The sequence below is a fragment of the Amyelois transitella genome, chromosome 7 (genome assembly GCF_032362555.1).
Source record: "Amyelois transitella isolate CPQ chromosome 7, ilAmyTran1.1, whole genome shotgun sequence".
In the NCBI taxonomy this organism is placed as follows: domain Eukaryota; kingdom Metazoa; phylum Arthropoda; class Insecta; order Lepidoptera; family Pyralidae; genus Amyelois; species Amyelois transitella.
The window spans coordinates 5,655,795-5,676,300 of record NC_083510.1 but is presented as its reverse complement, the minus strand read 5'-3'; the positions used below and the strand labels follow the sequence as shown (position 1 = coordinate 5,676,300).

Sequence of the window (20,506 nt, the reverse complement as noted above, 5' to 3'; positions counted from 1 at the left end):
CAAGTTTGAAAAATGAAGTTTCAACAACGAATATCTAATGAATTACATATCAACCGAATTTCGGTAAAATACAGTTCATCGACTAACTCCATCTGGTGAATGTTTGATTAAATGAATCATTTAAATTGGTTTAAAAGCACAGAAAGAATGCACAGATGGTGTTAATGTAATATTATGGAGCTATGATAGTATGAATGAGTTATGAATTGTATTAATTTACGTCCATATTTCCGTAAATGCTGCTGCTTCTCTTCCTGCAAAATGAAACTCAAAGTTACTGTAAAAAAGTCAAAGGAAAAACTGAAATAAACAATTTGGTGTTCTTTTTTTAGACGATGGGCTAGCAACCTATTAATTTTAATCTTAATTTAAGCATTAGGTGATATAGAGCTGAATGTGACCTTTTAGTCACTTCAAGACTGTTGGCTCTGTCTACCTCGTAGAGAGAAAGACGTGTTTATATATGTATGTAAATAGGCATTTGATGGGAATGGTTCGTCTGTCTTTATCATACTTAGGTACTTGGTTTTTTAACAAAGTCAGGTTGAAAGAAATTTAAAACGGTATTTACACAAGCAAATGAACAATTGTTACGACTTTATCCATTATTTAATTATGTTTATTTAATACTGACAGATAACTCGTCAGATGCCTGACCCCTCCTATCAGTAGGAACATTGACTTCATGTTCGTAAGACATACTAAAATGAAAATATCGGTTTAAAGTATCAATAGTTTAAAAATCTATTTAAATCACAATGCATAAGTTTCTAATACGTGGTTATGTTTCTGGAAGTTTACTCGGTTCTGGAACGAAATACCCCCATGTGAAGAATAAAATACATAAGAATGCACTAAGATGTATTACAACACATGCAAAGTCGGACAAATTGTTCCCTGAGAGGTCAGATTTCCCCAGCAGGCATATTGGCCCGCGTGACCAGGATGTAGTGACTATGCTAGATTTGCTTGGATATAAGGTTAGTAGATACGCCATCTATTTTCAATGGACATAAAAAGCGCGTAAGGCATTAAATACATTCATCTAGTCCAGCGTTTTGCGTTATCAATTCAATATGGGTTTGGGATCTCTGCAAAGGTTGCGATGGTCAGATGTAAAGGGCTTCAATAAAGAGATATGAGGATGTAACTGGGAGGAAGAACAAATAAGTTGGTAATTTAATTTTCTTGTGGTTTCCGGCATGCGTCTTGAAGTTTTGAAATTTACGAATTTCACAGAAAGAGATTTTGCGATTCTATTATCTCGGAATACATAACATGGACGTAACACCTCTATCCATCTAAAAGGTTTACTTAAATAATTTAGATATTATTTAACTTAGATAGATATTTTCAATTAGGTAATTGATTTCATTTGCTAAGCATTGACAAGAAGAATACCAAGTCATTGTGTATGCAATGGACTAGCAACCTGTCACTATTTAAATCTCGATTCCAACATTAAGCCACACAGCTGAATGTGGCCTTTCAGTCTTTTCAAGACTGTTGGCTCTGTCTACCCCGCTAGGGATATATGTACATGTGATTAAATTTATGTACGATTTCATTTGGAACCTAACTGTAAACGTATCTATCTTCTGAAAGATAAGAAGCTCAGATAGAATAAAGCTCAGCTCAGTCAATTTTTATTTTTATTGCAGAGTCTCGATCAGTTAACGAACGATGCGGTACCTAAAAAAATTCAATTTCAAGAAGTTATGAACATAAGCGACCCTATAAGTAAGTTTATTTGTAAGGGATATAGAAGAAATAAATTAATACATAATTTACGGTTTTTATAAAGACCTTTTTTAATTAAGACTATAATTCAATTTAAATTTTAGGTGAATATGACCTCATTGAAAGGGTACGAAAAATTGCGGAACAAAATCAAATATGGCGTTCATACATAGGCATGGGTTATCACAACTGTTGCGTTCCTCATACTATCATGCGAAATATGTTCGAAAATCCGGGATGGTAACTATTTCTCTTTTTCTTCATGTTAACTAAGGATTTTAAAATTAAAAAAATATTGTGTATTTTTAAGGAGAATACATTGTTCTCCTGGAGTGAGCTCATAAATTCAAGTTTCATTATCTTGTTCTGTCTACCCCATAAGGGACAAAGATGTAGGTAAGACGATTTTTGTATTTCAAATCAAAGCAAATTCCTAATGTAAAGCAATTTCAGGACCACTCAGTACACGCCATATCAGCCAGAAGTATCGCAGGGTAGGTTGGAAGGGCTGTTGAATTACCAGACGATGGTCAGTGACCTCACCGGGCTGGATGTTGCCAATGCTTCGTTGTTGGACGAGGGTACTGCTGCTGCTGAGGCGCTATCATTATGTCATAGGTAGGTATTAAATGTTTTTATATTTTTATATGTAGTCTTTTGATTTCATCACCCTACCATATAGGAATAGAAATAATGGGAATAAATTAATATAAACCTGTTATTAAAAAAAACGTTTCACTAATCCTACTATAACTAAGCTAAATTTCAGCCCATTTTGTTCAGTCTGTTTTCTGTCTCTTCTGTTGAGTAATCAACCTACCATAGGAATAACAAAAATGAGAACCAAAAATAAAAATAATAACTAAAGAATTTCGTTTCACTAATCCTAATTATTACATAGTTCTAAGAAGCTATATGTAACCGTAAATAAGTAATGATAACCTAGGATTGATGTAATTTTAGTCCAGTTTTTGTGTCGTGTTTTCATCATCATGTGTTATCAATGGGTCATTTACATTACATCGATACACATATTATTGTTGTCAACAAATAAACATCACTTTAGCATGCACATTATTTCGTCCATTAACGTAAAGATTGTTATAGAACCCTAAGCGGATTTTTATATGACATTGTTAAGGGACGTTATGCACTAAGTAATGAAAAAATGTTATTCTTTTTTACAGACATAACAGAAGAACAAAGTTTGTTATTTCAGACAGACTGCATCCACAGACTCTTGCTGTAGTTCAGACTCGACTGGAAGCCCTAGGTTTGGATATGATAGTTTTGTCTGACGTCAGAAAAGCTGACTTTGCCCAGAGGGATATTTCGGCTGTCCTTTTGCAATGCCCCGATACTAGAGGGCTGGTGTACGACTATTCTTCGTTCGCCGCTCAAGCGCAGGAGCATGGTGTAAGTATACAATGCAACTGTCGTAGGTCTAAGCAATGAAGCGATGTGCAAAAATTATTTATAAGAAGTCCCTGGGGTTCTCAAACATAGGTATATCTCTTATCTACTCTCTTTGTCAATATTTTTGGTTATCTAAAGTAATAAAAAGCTACAGAACGAGGCATGTGTCAAAAACGGTTTAAAAATTTTTAACAAATAAATTATGATAACATGTATACCTACCAATAAATTTTAATTAATTAGTATAAATATTTAATATTTCATTTTAGACCTTAGTGGTGGTAGCCACAGATCTGCTTGCTTTAGCGTTGCTCCGACCGCCTGCAGAATGCGGAGCAGCTCTTGCGGTTGGCACGTCACAACGCCTGGGAGTTCCATTGGGATATGGAGGACCCCATGCAGGGTTCTTCGCGGCTGAACACCCATTGGTGAGACTTATGCCAGGAAGAATGGTGGGCGTCACTAGGGACGCGTCAGGAAGAGATGCTTATAGGTAATTCAGTAATTTCTCTTTAGGTTTTCTTCTCTTGTCGTCCCACACTCGATCGTCGCTATTATCACCATAAAGTAAGCTATTTTAGTCATCCAAATGTAGTATCACCAAACAATCCATTAGCGAACACTTCTTGAAACTTATCCGTGATACTTATCGTGATTGTTCAGGTATTTATTGTGTCAACTCGACTAAAGTTTTAACCACTTCTTATGCTGCTTTTTACGTTGTTAAGATCACAAAAGTATCACTACCACGATTTTGGTAAGTTACCTATCTTCAATTTAAATAAAAATATTTTCATAACGCCAAAGTAAAAAGAAATGTTATTCTCAGATTAGCCCTTCAAACCCGAGAACAGCACATTCGTCGCGACAAGGCAACATCCAACATTTGCACTGCGCAGGCGCTTCTAGCAAATATGTCGGCGATGTACGGCGTGTACCACGGTCCGCAGGGACTGCGGGACATCGCCACTCGGGTGCACAATGCTACACTTGTACTTGAACATGGTAAAAATACATCTTGCTCATAAATTTGCTTTTATTGCAGAGAAATTTTATCTACCATATCTTCTTTTGCCTAGAAATTTGATTTAGATTATCACTGTGTTCGGTATCCATTCTCTTAGGTTGAAGTCACATATATCTTTCTAATATATCATTCCACAGCGCTTTTCCTCTATTCCTTTTTTTATAAACATTGATCAATTTCAACTTTTAGGCATTAGAAAGCGTGGACACATACAATCGAACGAGGTGTTCTTCGATACACTGCATGTCGTTCCTCTACCCGATCATGACGTAAAAGCCATAAAGACCCGCGCTCACGAAAAGAAGATCAATCTGAGATACTTCGAAGATGGAGCAATAGGAGTAGCTTTAGACGAAACAACAACAATGCAGGACGTCGACGATCTTCTTTGGATTTTTGACTGCAAAAATGTTGATGAGGTGATACTTATAAAATTAAAATTTGAATTAATTGACAATTATCTAATTTTATTTTAATAATAAGTGACGAATTTTATTTTCAGACTATGAATGACCAAGATGTAAGAGCTCGAAGTATCGCAAAAGGATCTTTTAGAAGGACTTCCCCATATCTTACTCACCCTGTGTTCAATATGCACCATTCCGAGACTCGAATAGTGAGATACATGAAGAGATTGGAGAATAAAGATGTTTCCTTAGTTCACTCTATGATACCCTTGGTAAGTGCGATGTACCATTATCTGATGATAAGTAATTATTAAATACATAATTGACGGTTGATTAGAATGTTTTATTTTAATTCGAATTTAAAAATAAATTTTATATTGAATGAAATTAGACTTTGTCGTTATTAATAGTATTTTTTGATTGATTATCGCGTAAAGAGTGAAAATCACAAAGATTTTAAATAAACAGTTTTAGCTACTGGGCACCTTTAAAAGCTTACTACCTGCGTAAAGTCGTATATGTATTGAGGTGATTCTATGTGTCTTTTATATAAGTGTATTTAACCTCAATCTACAGAAAAACTAGAGACTAGCTTTCAAAAATGTGTAAATCAATTAACAAAACATCGTGGTCCTTTTTACTTTAGTGACATACTTTTTTGGTCGCCCTTTCTAAGATATTTTTCGATCCTTTTTCTTATCAAAATTGCGATCTATAGTTAAAACTGAAGGGTTGGCTTTGGCTACACAGTGTTCCATATAGCCTTGTAGAAATCTTATTTCGATTCAGTCCAATAAAGTTGAACAATGTAAGCTTATCACGTATCTACAAGAACGTGCAACGGGAAAATAAATAAAATTAATGATTTTTATTCAGGGGTCCTGTACTATGAAATTGAATTCGACTACGGAGATGATGCCTTGCTCATTCAAACACTTTACTGATATCCATCCGTTCGCACCGCTCGAACAATGCGAAGGATACCACATATTATTTGAGGAATTGGCCAAAGATTTATGCGCTATCACGGGTTACGACCGTGTATCATTTCAGCCTAACAGGTAAATATCGAAGTGTTCATCAAATAATGTAAAATTGATGATATTATCTATATTATAAGCAACTAAGTGTAAATTTTATGTGGTTCTATATATTTTCATTAAGTATTGTTAATTCTTCCAGAAGAGATTGACCATCATCATATTAGTCGTAGCTATAACCGTTGTTTTTTGGCTCATGTCCAGTTATTGTGTTCTATGATATGACATAGTACATTTTTACACTCGCTCAAATCTTCTGTCTGTCTTCTATCTTCTGTAAAATTTGTATTGACGCCTACGTTTTGTAGCGGTGCTCAAGGCGAGTACGCTGGTTTGCGTACTATCAAACGCTACCACGAATTCCGTGGTGATACCAGTCGCAACATCTGCCTGATTCCCGTGAGTGCACACGGCACCAACCCTGCGTCTGCGCACATGGCTGGCATGAAAGTCTGCGCTATACAGGTCACGCCGGCTGGTGATATTGACATGGCGCATCTTAAGGATAAGGTGATAAAATTGCTTTGAAGTTGCTATCAAAATTATAATAATTTGCGTAACTTTAGGACTTTCAAAAGATTTATTTTCTTATATCTCGGCAAGATTGTAAAGATGTGTTAACAAATTGTACATTCCCTGTAACAGGAACCATCAGCTCTAGCTTCATATGGTTAAAAATCTATGCAAGCACGGAAGCATCCTAAAATTTTGATTTCTATAACAAGACACTTATGACATTTTTACACATTTCAAGTATTTGAAAAATGGTTATTTCTGTGGCATTGTTCATGATTATTGAAGGAAATCCTACTTTAAGGTTGAGGAACATAGTGCCAACATATCGTGCTTGATGCTGACGTACCCAAGCACGTTCGGCGTCTTCGAGGAGCGCGCAGCTGATATTTGTGAGCTGGTTCACGCTCATGGCGGACAAGTTTATTTGGATGGAGCTAATATGAACGCTCAGGTAAGAAACAACGATTCAAAATGTTAATTTAAGTATATACCTATCCCATTAAAAACAAAAATTCACAACAGTTGGACAAAATTCTAAAAATATTTTTTAAATTACAACTATGTACATATGCTTTAAAATTTGTTTTTTTTTAAGTTGAAGATAAGCATATGCTGAAGTTTTTGAATAAACTTGAATACCTGGTTTAGGGTTGGCATTTAATTTGTTTACGTTTAAAGTTACAAAATTCTGGTGACTTACAAATTTAAATACTCTTACTGGTACTTGTCATTTTTCTTGTTTTAATTTGTAACTGTCCTTTGTAACATCAAAAAATATATTTATGTACAAAATTTAATTTTAGGTGGGATTATGTCGCCCCGGTGACTACGGTAGCGATGTGTCACATTTAAATCTACACAAAACATTCTGTATTCCCCACGGAGGTGGAGGGCCTGGTATGGGTCCAATTGGAGTGTAAGTACGAGCATACCGTCTCTCTTATTTTTTTTACGTGTTTCCATTTGCACTTTCTACTAATATGTATGTATTTCAGGCCCGGGGGTAGCATTCCGATAACTGAAACTAAATTACCACATAACTAGTTTAAAGGCCTATGATTTCAAAGTGTATTATGGTTCAATCACTTGTGACTCAATCTTTGGCGCCTCTTGTGTATTATTTGTAATGTATATTTATTCTATAAGTATATTTTATTCTTACAGAAAAGCTCACCTAGCCCCGTTCCTGCCATCGCACCCGGTAGTAGACCCACTGGCAGATTTAGGCGACGCAGCACATAGTTTTGGTTCAGTCAGTGCGGCACCATATGGCTCTTCCGCAATTCTTCCAATTTCATGGGCATATATCAAAGTAAGTTCTACAGATTTTAGATCAAGATCTGTAAAAGTATTTTTAAAATTAAAAATTTGTCTTGTAATTTTATGTCACATTTTAATAACTTAAACAAAAATAAATCAATTAATTGATATTAAATATATGCTTTTAAAGGTACTGTTACGTTATTAAGCTACTCCAGAGGTATATTACTTTAAAATTATAGATGATGGGACCAAAAGGGCTCAAACGAGCGACACAAGTGGCCATTCTGAATGCTAATTATATGTCTCGGCGGCTAGAGGGTCATTACAAGACATTGTACAAAGGCGAGCGGGGCCTGGTCGCACACGAGTTTATAATTGACGTCCGGGATCTGAAGAAAACTGCCAACATTGAGCCAGGAGATATTGCTAAACGACTTATGGACTTCGGTGAGTATCATGGCATTGGTTTATCTACTGAAAAGCCATTTCTGTAAAATGAGCTTAACAGAACATTGTCTGTCAACATTGTCTTTCTAGCACATACAATTTGCTCATTCTATAATTTTTTCTTAAAAAAATTAATTTCTTGAATTTTTCTGTTTCGAAATTTATTTTCTGATACAAACAAAACATTGATAAAAATTTATAGGCTTAAGTGTGACAAAACCTTAATGATAATAAAACCGTGATGACTATCGAATATAGTTTCTAATTAATGTGCAATATAAATTTAAGGTTTCCATGCGCCGACCATGTCTTGGCCCGTTGCTGGAACATTGATGATCGAGCCCACAGAATCTGAAGATTTGCAAGAGCTAGACCGATTTTGTGAAGCTTTAATTACCATCAGAAAGGAAATTAAAGACATCGAAGACGGAGTAATAGATAAGCGACTTAATCCCCTTAAGGTAGGTACATTAATATTTAATATTTTTGAGCATGATGATTATAGATCAAAATTGTTTCTTTATAATATTAAAATTCCTAGTAGTTTTCCTCTTAACTTGTTAATAGCACTTTTCAACTCCTAAACTAACGTATCGGCTAATCAGAAAATATTGTTTCATAAAAACATACAATTGTATGTTCATTCTGTAGTGGTGCTACTAATAGGCGAGGTACCTTTTTATTTATTAATGTATTTGGTTTTTTTTAAGATGGCACCACACACCCAGGAAGCAGTTATATCAGAAGAATGGAGTCGCCCCTACACCAGGGAACAGGCAGCTTTCCCTGCTGTAAGTATTCATTTCTTGAATGTTTTTATTCCAAATCTGTTGTTCATCGGTATCTAATTTTTAGAAGGTAAAAATAAGTATTATAAGGTTTTCTTTATCTGAGAAGGTGGCTTCTTTCCGAAATTGCTTTTTTATGTAAAACTTTAGAATGTTTTATAAAGTTGATAAATTACATGTTATTTTTTTTCAGCCCTTTGTAAAAGGTGAAACCAAAATTTGGCCAACAGTCGGACGTATTGATGACATGTACGGAGACAAACACCTAGTGTGTACCTGCCCTCCTGTAATAGATGATTTTTAAGCAATAAATGAAACTAGATAAGCCAGCAGTCACATAATGTATATATTTTTCAATATTGTCGTATAATAAATATCGTTCTCTAACAAGAAAATCTTTTTATTTTGCAAAGATAGAATTTTAATCCTATTGCGGTATAAACAATTATTGTTCGCTGTAAATTATAATAATAACTTTAAACAAGTAGCCTATCTACCTTAAAATACATTTTTCGTATTGCGAAGGATTGTTACAATAATATTAAATTGGATTCAAGGCAACATGTTTGTTAGATCCTATCTCACACTGATTGGAATTGCTTATATTATTAGGTAGGTACCTATATAATAATTTTTGGTCTTAAATTTAGCTAGGCATTACGTGTTCCAAAGTGAAGTGTTAAGTACATCATCAGAACTAAAAATATAAAACAGTCGTAACTTGTAGATATAAAATAAATTAAATATAATAATACATTGACAATCTATACAATACTAACAAGAACAATAATATCAAAACAATGACAATATTAAGTATCTGTAATTTACGAAATTTAATGGGATTTTCGTAAATACTTATAAAAAGTGATTATTTAGCTGTATAATTACGAAAAAATAATGTGTAGATATTTAAGAAAAGCTTGAATCGGAACAGCCGAACTGAATGCTTGTAATGAGAATGAACGAAACTTTGAATTTAGAAATGGGAGTGTAGGTCAAAAATGTACTGCGGCGCGAATAAATATGCTGTTTTCAGAATGACGAATGATTACTTTTGCGGAGAATTGATTGTATCTTTTGGATACATTCCTAGTCTGACACCAAGCTCTTTCGGCATGCGCATTGCTGGACGTGTTGGAAATGGATGGTATGAACCCGTGGATGGACTGCGAGGATATGATAGTGATGACAATGTATCGCTTTCTATAGTAAGTGATGTGATAGCACTGCAGGTGTCATCAGATTCTATTTTAGTTTTATCGCTTCTGTCCAAAATATCTTTAGGTAATGTAGGCGTTTCTCTGGGAAATATTTTAGGTGAAATCGGAGTAGATACCTGATCAAGCGATGTTATTTGACATAAGGTATCGCTTGAATTACTTTTGGCTCCCATTGGCGAATCATCTTCAGCGGATGGTTCATAAGTGAAACTAATAGAAGAGGTTACTACATTAGCAAAATCACTAACTTGGCTGTTGTCAGTCTTTGATAAATTTTCACAAATTTTCGGACCCTTATCTACTGTTTTACTACAGATATCACTAACTTTAGATAACACAAAATCATTATATTTGCTTGAAAGAGCGTAATTATAGTCATCAGAAATTAATCTTTTATCAAACATAAATGTATCTTTGTGTTCTGATGACATTTTGGATTCACCGGAAAAAGAATGACGTGTTAATTCAGATATCGGTATTGCTTTTTTATCACTGTCCAGCGAATCATCTTGGGTAAATTCTTTCGATTTCTCTTCATTATCGAAATGAAAGCTCTCAGATTGCCCCTCAGACTTTGGTAAAAAACTTTTATACTCAGAAAGAAATCCTTTATTTTCCCATCCATATAAATCAGTTTTATTACCTAAACACTCATTGCTAGGTATTTTAATTTGATTTTGACCAGATTTAGGTGAAATAATTCGATCTTCAAAAGAAAATGGATCGTCAATTGATAAAGGTCTTATTCTTATAAAATCATTTTTTTCATAAGTATTAACGTTAATGTTTCTCTTTTTATATCCAATTAATGAGTCTGATGTAGATTCCTTAAGTAAAGGAGATTCCATTAATTCACTTTCAAGTTTATTTTCTGGAATTATTTTTGTTTGTGATAAATTTCTTCCCGCCTCCACAGTTTCTTTAGCTTTATTGATATTATCAGACAAGTTTTGTTTCGTTAAAATTCTACTAAGTATTTTAGAATTCTCTTGGATGATTTGTAATGCCCTTTCACTATTTTTCCGACCAGATCTCATGATGTTTTCTTTAGGAGAATTAATTTCTTTATCTTTCATGTCATCAGGAGTTTTAAGTGGTTCTGATTCTTTTATTGAAGTTTCTTTTTGTTCCACACTACTTGAAGTTTCTTCAATAATTTCACTATGTTTTGTTTTAGGACTTGGAGTAGCCGTGCTGAAATTATGGCTTTGGGGCAAGGACGAAGCTCTCTCTTTGTCATGTTTTAATAACTTATCAGTACTACTTATATGTAAAGTTAATGAATCTGGTTTTTTGGGTGCTCGTGCATGACGTTTTATAGGTCTTCGATTTGGTATATCTGAATTATTAGGATCAGTTATTCTGGCACCGAAAAATTCTGGGCTATGTTCAAAATATTTGTCAATTTTTAGTGGTATAGGTGGTTCATCTTCACTTACAATTATGCTTTCGGCATCAGGACTTCTGGGTGGAGTGTCTAAATCAGAACAATTTTTATCTGACAAATCTATATCAGGAACAAAGTTCGAATACATAGTAAGACTATCAATGATATCTGGAGGTCTAGTTGAAATAGACGATTTCGGAGTATGTAGTAAATATGATTCAAATTTATAATCACAAGGCGATTTATTATTCAAAGAATAATTACAAGGCGATAAACCTACAGGACTCAGGTCTGTGAAATTTTGAGATTTTGTTGTTAATTGTTTGGATCTATTCTCAGAATAATCATCAAATTTACTACTAAGTCTTTGAAGCACTTCATTTCTTTCTGTTGTTAATGCAGAAACACTTTTAAATGTGCTTATAGTTTTATACGTACTGTTTTCTGGACTTTCTTTCAGTTTACATTCAAAACCGTCAATGTAGGTGCGAAGTGGTTCTCCAGCAGCAGTGTCAAGATAGTCTGTTATATTCTTTACAGATTTTTCGGTTGATATATATTTTTCCTTTTCAGGTGAATGCTTTATGTTAATTTCATGTAAATCTTTCTTATCTTCACAAACCATAAAAGGAACTGATGTTTCGGTGATTGAATGGATTTTAGTATTTTTTGCATTATCATCGTCAGGTAAGTCGTTCTCTGAGTCACTTCCATCTTCTTTATCATCACAGAGACTTGTGTCAGAGCTAGACGCTGTACGGGAAGAATAAGAGGAAGTTTCACTCGAACTGCGTGATCTTAAAGATGCTATCATTTCATTAGCTTCTAATTCAGAAACAATAACCCCATCCCCAGCTTCATCCAAATCGATGGAAGGTTTTCTTATTTTTTCTTTAATTTGGTCATGTTTGATATCTTTCCACTTAACTGAATTACGCCTGCTCAAATATTTTTTATTTTTTTCTTCGTTCCAGCTAATCGTTTCATTTGGACGACTGCGTAATCGGGTTTCACGAGTTTTATCTCGAGGTGATGAAGCTTGTCTGGAAGGAGGTATAGCTCCAGGTGGCGGGCCAAGCCTTCTGCCTCGGGAACTAACAATAGCGTTCTTTCCAAGCAAAAGATTATTCACTGCGAGAGAAGTTGGGGAAGTAGATACTCCAACTGAAAAACGAATACATATTAAATAAGAAACAAGAGTGAATATTGAAAAAAAAACATGAATGAATATTTTATGTTGACTATTATTTATGTGGTTTTAACTCAGAAATAAAATTGAACACTCCTAACCTGCTGCATGACGAGCACATGCTGCAGCTAAAATAACATGCGCTTGTCTTTGTCTCTCACGAAGACGAGCGTACTGACGTTTTAAAGCTCCTATATCCAATGAAAGTCGATCACCAGCACCCAAGCGATCCTCACGCCTTGGTATCACCTAAAATTTTAAATAAGAATTATATTCAGGAAAGGCTTCAGTCTGAGGGAAAGAGAACATGATGTGGCTATACTACAAACATACTCGTATAACAATAACTTACTACGCCTATAATTACATAGTGCAACAAAAATTGGAATTAAAGAAATTAAATACTATTGCGTCTTACCGTTGCTAATGCTAGTTTATTTCCGTCATCACTTGAATCTCCTTCATCTTCGGAATAGAATAAACGAAGCCCACGTTTCGTCATTGATTGCATCTTAAAAATAATCAAAGTATTTAGACATCATTAAAAATTGTTCAAAAATTTTAATGTCATTTTTAATAATAATTAATTTTTATTCCCCTTGAACATCAAAATGGATGAATTTATTGATTATCACTGCAACATAATATTGCGGTCGGGGACATTCTTAGAAAAGAAAGCCTCTTTTCTCAACATTTATCAGTCTGCGACACAAACAAACTCTAAAACAAAATATTTTTGTAATGCCTTTAAACTCTCACCGCTGAGTGTAATGGAGGTTGGTATGTCGGAGCAGTGGGTGGAACCGGCGGCGTTACCCTGTATCTGTGGAGGCTTCGCAGGCGCGGCAGCTCAGGTGCTGAACCAAATGCTACTACTCTTGCAACTAAGCTTTCACCGGCTGCCCAGACCTCGCCCGCCCCACCACCCATACAGCTGTAAAACTCATCTGCTGATCTCGCTGAAAGGATTCGGCTGCAAAAGAAATTGATTTCAATTGGCTGATTTATCGTTAGTTTCATGATACATCGAATTTTTCTTAAGGTTTAATATATAATTATTTATTTTTATTTATGAACTCACTCTTGCAACATATCCCAGATAGCAAGGGCTGTGAGCAGCAGAACTTCATTCCCGTCCAGTAGAACGAGATCCCAAATTCTCAACAAACATTCACGCGGCAACCACGTGGCGTAAAGCGTGAGGAACCATTGCATTGTAAACACATCAGGTAAAGGAGGTTCCACACCTCCGCCTAAAAGTAAAATAAGAAGGCTTTTTTAGATTTTTAAGGAAAATAAAATGTTCGTTGTTATAAAAGACACCAGTATAATTTAAAATATAATGAAAATTAAAGAGAAATCGTTCCGCAATATTTATATTTTTCGTTTTATTGAAATTTTAAGAGTTTTATTACCATCTGATATTCTCTGTAAATGATCCATATGATTAGCCAAACGCGGCAGACGCAGCCTTAAAAGATCTCTGAAAGCAGCCATATCTGCTGATAATCCTCGAAGATCGTCGGCAAAGTAACCTTCAGGAAGAACAGCCTCTACTAGATAAATCATAACCTAAAATAAAATAAAAATTATCAGGTTAAAAATAATGTCCAAAGCATGGATACATTGAAAGCATTTCTCATTCATACCTTTAAAGAATCCGATTCGGATTTGTCCATTACTTCTAAAATAATAGCTGCTAACATATTGAAGCCTTGACAGTATCCAACGTCTTTGTTCCATCTATAAAAAAGAACTTCTAATCATAAAACTACTTTTAAAATTTAGCAATTATTTGACAATGAATTCTCAATATTTTTTACCTTGCATATGCCAATAATACTCTACGTAGCATTGCTTGGTTCTCTCTCCCTTCGGTGCCACAGAAAAGGGAGCAGCCGGTACGGTGCAAATCCTAAATAAAATGAAAAAACAATACTAAGATTAAATCATATATTTCTTCATGTTCCTGACTCAGTGCTATGTGGTTGCCGGTACTTTATAATAGGGATCTCTTTCCCATGGATGCCGTGTCGTCGTTATGTCATAGGTATCGCTTTGTTTAAATACCTAACCTACCTCGTGAATGATCAAGGGCAAAAGGCGCACTATTCCTCTCTAGAGTAGGGAGGATGTTATCGGGCTTACGCCAGGAACAAGAAGCTGACTCAGGTCGAATGATTTTTCGTAAACCAATCAATATTAGTAAAATTCTAGCTATACTGACTGACCGATAGATGATGAACAGATTTATTTGACGTCATGTATGTTCCATAGCGAGCGCTAAGACAGTTTTTATTTTGATAATATTTTATAAATCGGTAAAAAGCAAAAGTGGACGATGACAAAGCTACATAACTTAACATTTAGAACCTACTTTGAGAATCTGTGCACCCAGTTCTGTGTCATCGGGCTGTGCTGTGCCGCGGAAGCAGGCTCGCTCTGCTGACGTCCACTCCACTCCTCTCGCCGTCAAGTGGCGATCCGCCAACGTTAGCCATAGCTGTTCACATAAACGTGTTTTATTCTGAAGTATAGGTATACTTAATAAGAATATTGATAATGGTTGTTAAAATCTAGTTTGCTTACAGTGTGACAAAAGTAATCACACCAAAGAATAATTATATTAATTTGACTGATTTGACTGACCATAATGATAACTGATTTATCTCTAGTCACCGGCAGGCAATGAAAAATAATTGCATTGGAACATTCTCACTCCTTTCCGGGGAAGCCACTAAGAAAGGTATTCTAGAAAAAACAACCGCTCAGTATTTCATTTCAATTCACATTTTTTGTGAAGTAGGTACCTAAGTAAAACCATAGCACATAACTTACTGCAAAAATCTGCTATGTTTTTATGGAATTACTAAAACTGTATATTTTTAAGATAAGGATACCTTAAATTTTTAATCGACTTTATTTAAAAGTAAAGTAACGTTTTGAATAAATTATTTCTTTCAGAGTTTGATCCCGTAAAGAAAAACAGTCTAAATATAGTCTTTCCGAAATGTAGTCCATCTTTGTAGATTAAATTGCAAGTACCTACCTACGTCAAACAAAAGTTTGATTGCTTTATTCGCCTCTTATTTTCTCAGAAAGTAATTTTTCGCATTTTTTCAAAAAAGGAAATACAAAGAGTATACAATTGTACAATACAAAGGAAACATTTTTATGGCATGACAATCCAAGGACAAAAATTTAGAAGATCCTTGTTTTTCATATTGCTATCTAAGAACAATGTTGCTACGATCGGGTCTTATTCCTTTCTTAGTTCGCTCAGAATGAATTTTATTTTAAATTGTTTTTAGCTAGGAAGGCGTTTTTTATATCAAATCACATTCAGTAGTTTAGGACATTAGTGCATTGATAGACAAATCAGTCATTTTTCCCTTCAATTCACCTAAAATATTACAATAAGAATATACGGAGAAATCTACGTTGGACATGAAAAATGATTCTTCTCTGATTAGTCTGGGTCTTGAATATTTATCTTCAAAAGTAATTATTATAAAATATATTATCGTTAAGTATCTCGTTACACGAGCTTCGAAATATACCTACAGAGGCTAACTCAATCTGAGCGATGACTGTCCCGTATATATTTATTTAATTAGTAGGTACCTTTTTTCGGAAGTGTTGTGGTACACCGGCAGGTAGCCTCGCTACCAATCTCATGGCATGCAGCCATTCTGCGTAGCCGCCCTCGCCGGGGCCTTCGCCCCCGCCGGCCGGGCCCACTCCGAATCGAGCGCCACTTTCCCCTGCTGTAAAAAATATGAGAAATTATTTCACACATACACATATTTATCCCTTACGCCATAGCCTGTCCATATTCTTGATAAGACACGAAGACTGGCCATAATTATTTAAGTATTGACGTCTCTATCGTCATCATAGGCAGTACGGACTTTTTACGGAAGGTTTTTATAGGGCCTTGTTTTTCTGTTTAATTAATTTCTGTGTATTTTCGGACTTTTATGAGCAGTTTGTTATTCAACCCCACAAGGTTTTTGTTACTATTTATTTTTCAATTTAGGATCAAATATTAATAATACGTAAAAGTGGTAGCAGTGCTACGAAGAGAAGCACGACTTGACTACGAGTCGTAGTCGTAGTAAAATATGACGTCTAGTTTTTCCTTTTTTCTCAGAAATAAAAAGTCAATATTAATCGTAAAACGTCAGATTCATCGCTATCATTTATATGCTATTCATTAAGTTATTTATTCGTAAATATTAATTTTCCATAATTACCTTCTTGTGTTGTGGAATATGTGTTTCTGAGAGTAAGTAAGTACTTAAAAGAACATAAATATTTAATTATCCATAAGGATAAATTAATTAAGCAATTTAATCTATTTGACCTGCCTTAAATAGTACAATATAATAGCGCTGAGTTTCCTAATTTACATATTAATGTAGAAAAAAACTTTGAATAAAATACTTTTTATCACCTTAAATTGGGAAGAATTGCTGAATGGAAAAGTGTATGGGATCGATTTACTTTTGGTAATAATTTTAAAAAGTAAAAGAAGCAAATGGTATTGTATTTTATTTGTGATTATTTAAAACTTGTAGTATCACACGCAAGCACATGTATTTTGCACGCATTTTGCAATAAAATATTATTCAAATAGACCTTGGGTATAGACGGTTACTTGGGTAATATTTTAATTTTACTTGGGTATTACGTGTTCAAGATCCTTTTTTTTAAATCTTATATTTGTGTAAAAACACAGATAGGTTTAATAAAGGGTTAATGCAAAAATTTGATCGCTGATCGGTATGACATACCTGGCAGTAATTTCATTTACAATTGGCGTCAAATGACTGAAATCCTTAATTGAGGAGATGATTATGTAAATGAATCTAAGCGAATATTAATAAAACTGCAAGTGCCTACTTAAGCCTATTTCTCAATGGAGATAATGTAATTATAATTGATGATCGAGGTGAACGGAAATCGGAAATTAACACATAAATGGCATCAAGATGTTCAACGATGAGTGCCAGTGTACGTTCAAACCTACATATTATGGTTTTTGTTACACTGTAGCAGTTAAATGTATGTAATGTAAAAAATATCTAAGTTTAATAATAAATAAATAAATAAAGAGATAATTTTATCAGATATTTAGGTATATAAATAACTATAGCCTACCTGTACTGGTCCTCGACGACGCTGCTAAGTTCCTTAGGGAGTTTAAGATAGCACTCATCGGTCCTGCACATATACATTGGACAACAAACGCATACCTTTAGAATTGCACTAGACACTATGTTAACGACCTAATAGTCTATGCAGTCTCACTGCGGCTGACCACGGGCGTAACATGTTTCGCTACAAAACAACTCTATTTAGAACGCGTGAAAGAAACTGAACACTCAAAGGCATCAAGGAAACAGTACGGAAATGTGAATAATTATATGCCATATCTTGATAGCATTTGAGACTGCGTAGTCGACCAGCTGATGCGGTGTTTACTGGGAAAGTCACGAAAGGAAACGGCGCGGCAGGGTTGTGCACCCTGTACTATGTGACTAACTGGGATTTCAACAAAACGGTAAACAGAGCGTTCATATAGAGAATTGTGTTGCTTATCACGATAAAATCTCGCTCAGATGAGTTCGTGGTACGTTTTTAGTTGACATGCGCAGTATAGCTTCCCGAGGATAGGTGTGTGCGTAGCGTATCGATTCGGCGCCTGTGTACGTCAGTGTCGGGTCCAGATATACAAGAATAGGACCTCTTCAAAGGTATGGTCTTTGATGTGCCTGAAGCTATTTTAAAGGCTTTATTGAATACAGATGAAACGTCAGGTTCATCAGTTAGGAAAATGTTAGTTTAAATTATGATTTTCTCGAAGTAATATCCACAGTAATTTATTTACCTAGGTATGTTTTATAAAATAGACCTTTTTTCAATCTAAATAGACTTTGACAACCATTTCAAAACACATATAAGCGAACGGCCATTAATAAATATGCAATTACGATTTATTTGTAGTCACATCAATCATTTTGTCGACATATCGGTTTTCGGTTTACTGTATTCAGAATACAAAAGTATTTTTTTACATTATTTATTTACTTTAGCTCACTATAATATTTGTTCATACTTAATTATATTCTTAAATATAATATACTTTAGTGATTCATATTGACTTGATGAAACTAAGTAAGAAGAATACGACATTTTAAAACGGTCCGTATTGAAGAACGTAGGCGAAGGCATATGTATCTGCTGTCTCTCTCTCTGCCTGTGACAGAAAGATTAATGTTTTAGCCACAGAGAGAGAGAGAAAGAGCAGCTTCATTTAAATGAAGATTTTGAGGATGAGGAAAATCATCGAGGATCAACGTTTCTGAAAAGCTACTGATGGACTAAAAATAAATACCCGGGCTCGTTGTTATAGATAGAACACCAGCACTAAAGAAGTATGAGAGCTGAAGAAAATGTCACTTACTGATATGCCGTAAAAGCACGGTGAAAGCGGCACATATTCTCTTCTGTTGCCTCCGCAGGCGATCCCTAACACGAACACTTTTCGCTAATCGCTCGCCTGTCGCTTGTAATCTGTATTCCCATTCATTTATCTGCTGTCTGAGTTCATTTATATCTGAAATTATTAACCGAACACATTGTTGGTGAAATCTAGAGTGAAAGCCCTAGCACACCAAACACAGATCAGAAGCTGCGCAGTTTGAAAGTGGGTTCGCATCAAATTGTAAGGAAACTCTACGAACTCGTCATATCAAATTGAGACCGCAAACCATTCTGATGATTCTTATCTACGTTTTCAATTAATAAATATGTTTTTATACGATTTATTTAATACGAGTAATATGAGTTATAGTTATTAACTAACTTTTGGTGTTACTTTTGAGACTTACCCAAAGAGTCTAAATAACTGCGCTCGATGGCGTCTGTTTGCTCGCCATAATTTGAGTAAGTTGAGGCTAATGAAGCGGCTGAAGTGGATCTGAAAATATTGACAAACGTTTCTTATATATACTTACTTTAACAAAAAGTTACTTAAAATTTTGTTATCTTTACCCATGACTATAGTCCACGGCACTGCCGTTGCTCCAAGTCCTCTGTTCTGCGTATAAGTCATCGAGTAGAGTTTCAATTAGTTCTTTGACATCCTTTTTCTAAAAAGAAATTGCAGCTATGGTTAAATTGTGATAAGCAGGTACTAACTGTACCGAAACGCTTTTTTTCCAAATACAGTATTAAATTATTATTTAGTGTAGTTTCTTTTCTCATGGGACAAACTTAGGTTAGTCGATGGTCATGGTCCCTAGTCGTTACTAGACACAAGAAAAGTTTTATTTATATTTACCTGAGAACAGTTTTCTATCAGTGGAGGCGGCGGTGGAGGAACTGTCAAACGGTGTTTTACATTTTCAATTTTAGGTATTTTGATTTTCTTTGGTTTACTTTGAGGTTCTGTGTTAGAGTAAGAAGCAAATGCACTGAAGTCCAATTCTAGTTTCACCACTTTTAAATTTATCGGCTGTTGTACACTAATTGTTTTCATTTTATTATCTTTTACGTACTTATTCTATGCACAAAAATAAATCAATTAATTTTATCCTAATTATATATCAATACAAAAAATAATAACCTCATAAATGTGATTGTGTCGTTTTGATATTATGGTAAAAAAATTATGAAAATGATTGGCAGGCAGATTTTTGGCCAACCTTTTTATTCTAAATAAATCTTGTACAGCAGCTTGAACACAATGAATGATAAACAGTTTTAAATTTGACGAAGTAAGGATTACGAATGATTGAATTACACTGCGCCGTGGTGGCAGTAGGTGGCTCCCGATAGTCACCCACTCATTTATTGTCAGTTGTCGCTCTGATACTGCTGATAACAACTAATATATTCAACAGAATGCATGCCCAATGAGCTAAAGATCATCGTACACTCATTTCGTCGCGTTTTTCTATTAATACCTATAGAATTTTGCTGGTAACAGTTATATTTTGTGCATGGGACGTGCAAATGAATGTACCAATGCCGAATTATGTACAAACCTGAAATCTCGA

At 34.7% G+C, this 20,506-nt stretch overlaps 2 protein-coding genes across 2 annotated transcripts; one reads left to right on the top strand and one right to left on the bottom strand.

Annotated features, from left to right (window-relative positions):
- The first annotated feature begins 681 nt into the window (after window positions 1-681).
- Window positions 682-9,013, top strand: LOC106132422 (glycine dehydrogenase (decarboxylating), mitochondrial). The gene is made up of 18 exons (XM_060945286.1): window positions 682-980; window positions 1,662-1,740; window positions 1,845-1,980; window positions 2,194-2,358; window positions 2,928-3,156; window positions 3,426-3,649; window positions 3,986-4,161; window positions 4,373-4,602; window positions 4,686-4,862; window positions 5,467-5,651; window positions 5,939-6,140; window positions 6,448-6,597; window positions 6,950-7,062; window positions 7,311-7,458; window positions 7,649-7,856; window positions 8,145-8,317; window positions 8,567-8,647; window positions 8,838-9,013. Exons 1-18 carry the CDS (start codon window positions 759-761, stop codon window positions 8,946-8,948), a joined length of 3,009 nt encoding a protein of 1,002 aa, XP_060801269.1. The 5' UTR covers window positions 682-758; the 3' UTR covers window positions 8,949-9,013.
- Window positions 9,014-9,114: 101 nt separating this feature from the next.
- On the bottom strand, window positions 9,115-20,215 carry LOC106132723 (uncharacterized). Its single transcript, XM_060945293.1, has 14 exons — window positions 19,789-20,215; window positions 19,500-19,597; window positions 19,337-19,425; window positions 18,910-19,062; window positions 16,065-16,207; window positions 14,818-14,943; window positions 14,264-14,355; window positions 14,090-14,183; window positions 13,856-14,012; window positions 13,522-13,693; window positions 13,200-13,413; window positions 12,859-12,951; window positions 12,542-12,689; window positions 9,115-12,415 (listed from the first exon to the last, which is right to left on the bottom strand). The coding sequence occupies exons 1-14, from the start codon at window positions 19,984-19,986 to the stop codon at window positions 9,693-9,695; spliced, it is 4,500 nt and encodes a 1,499-aa protein (XP_060801276.1). The 5' UTR covers window positions 19,987-20,215; the 3' UTR covers window positions 9,115-9,692.
- Between the last annotated feature and the right edge of the window lie 291 nt (window positions 20,216-20,506).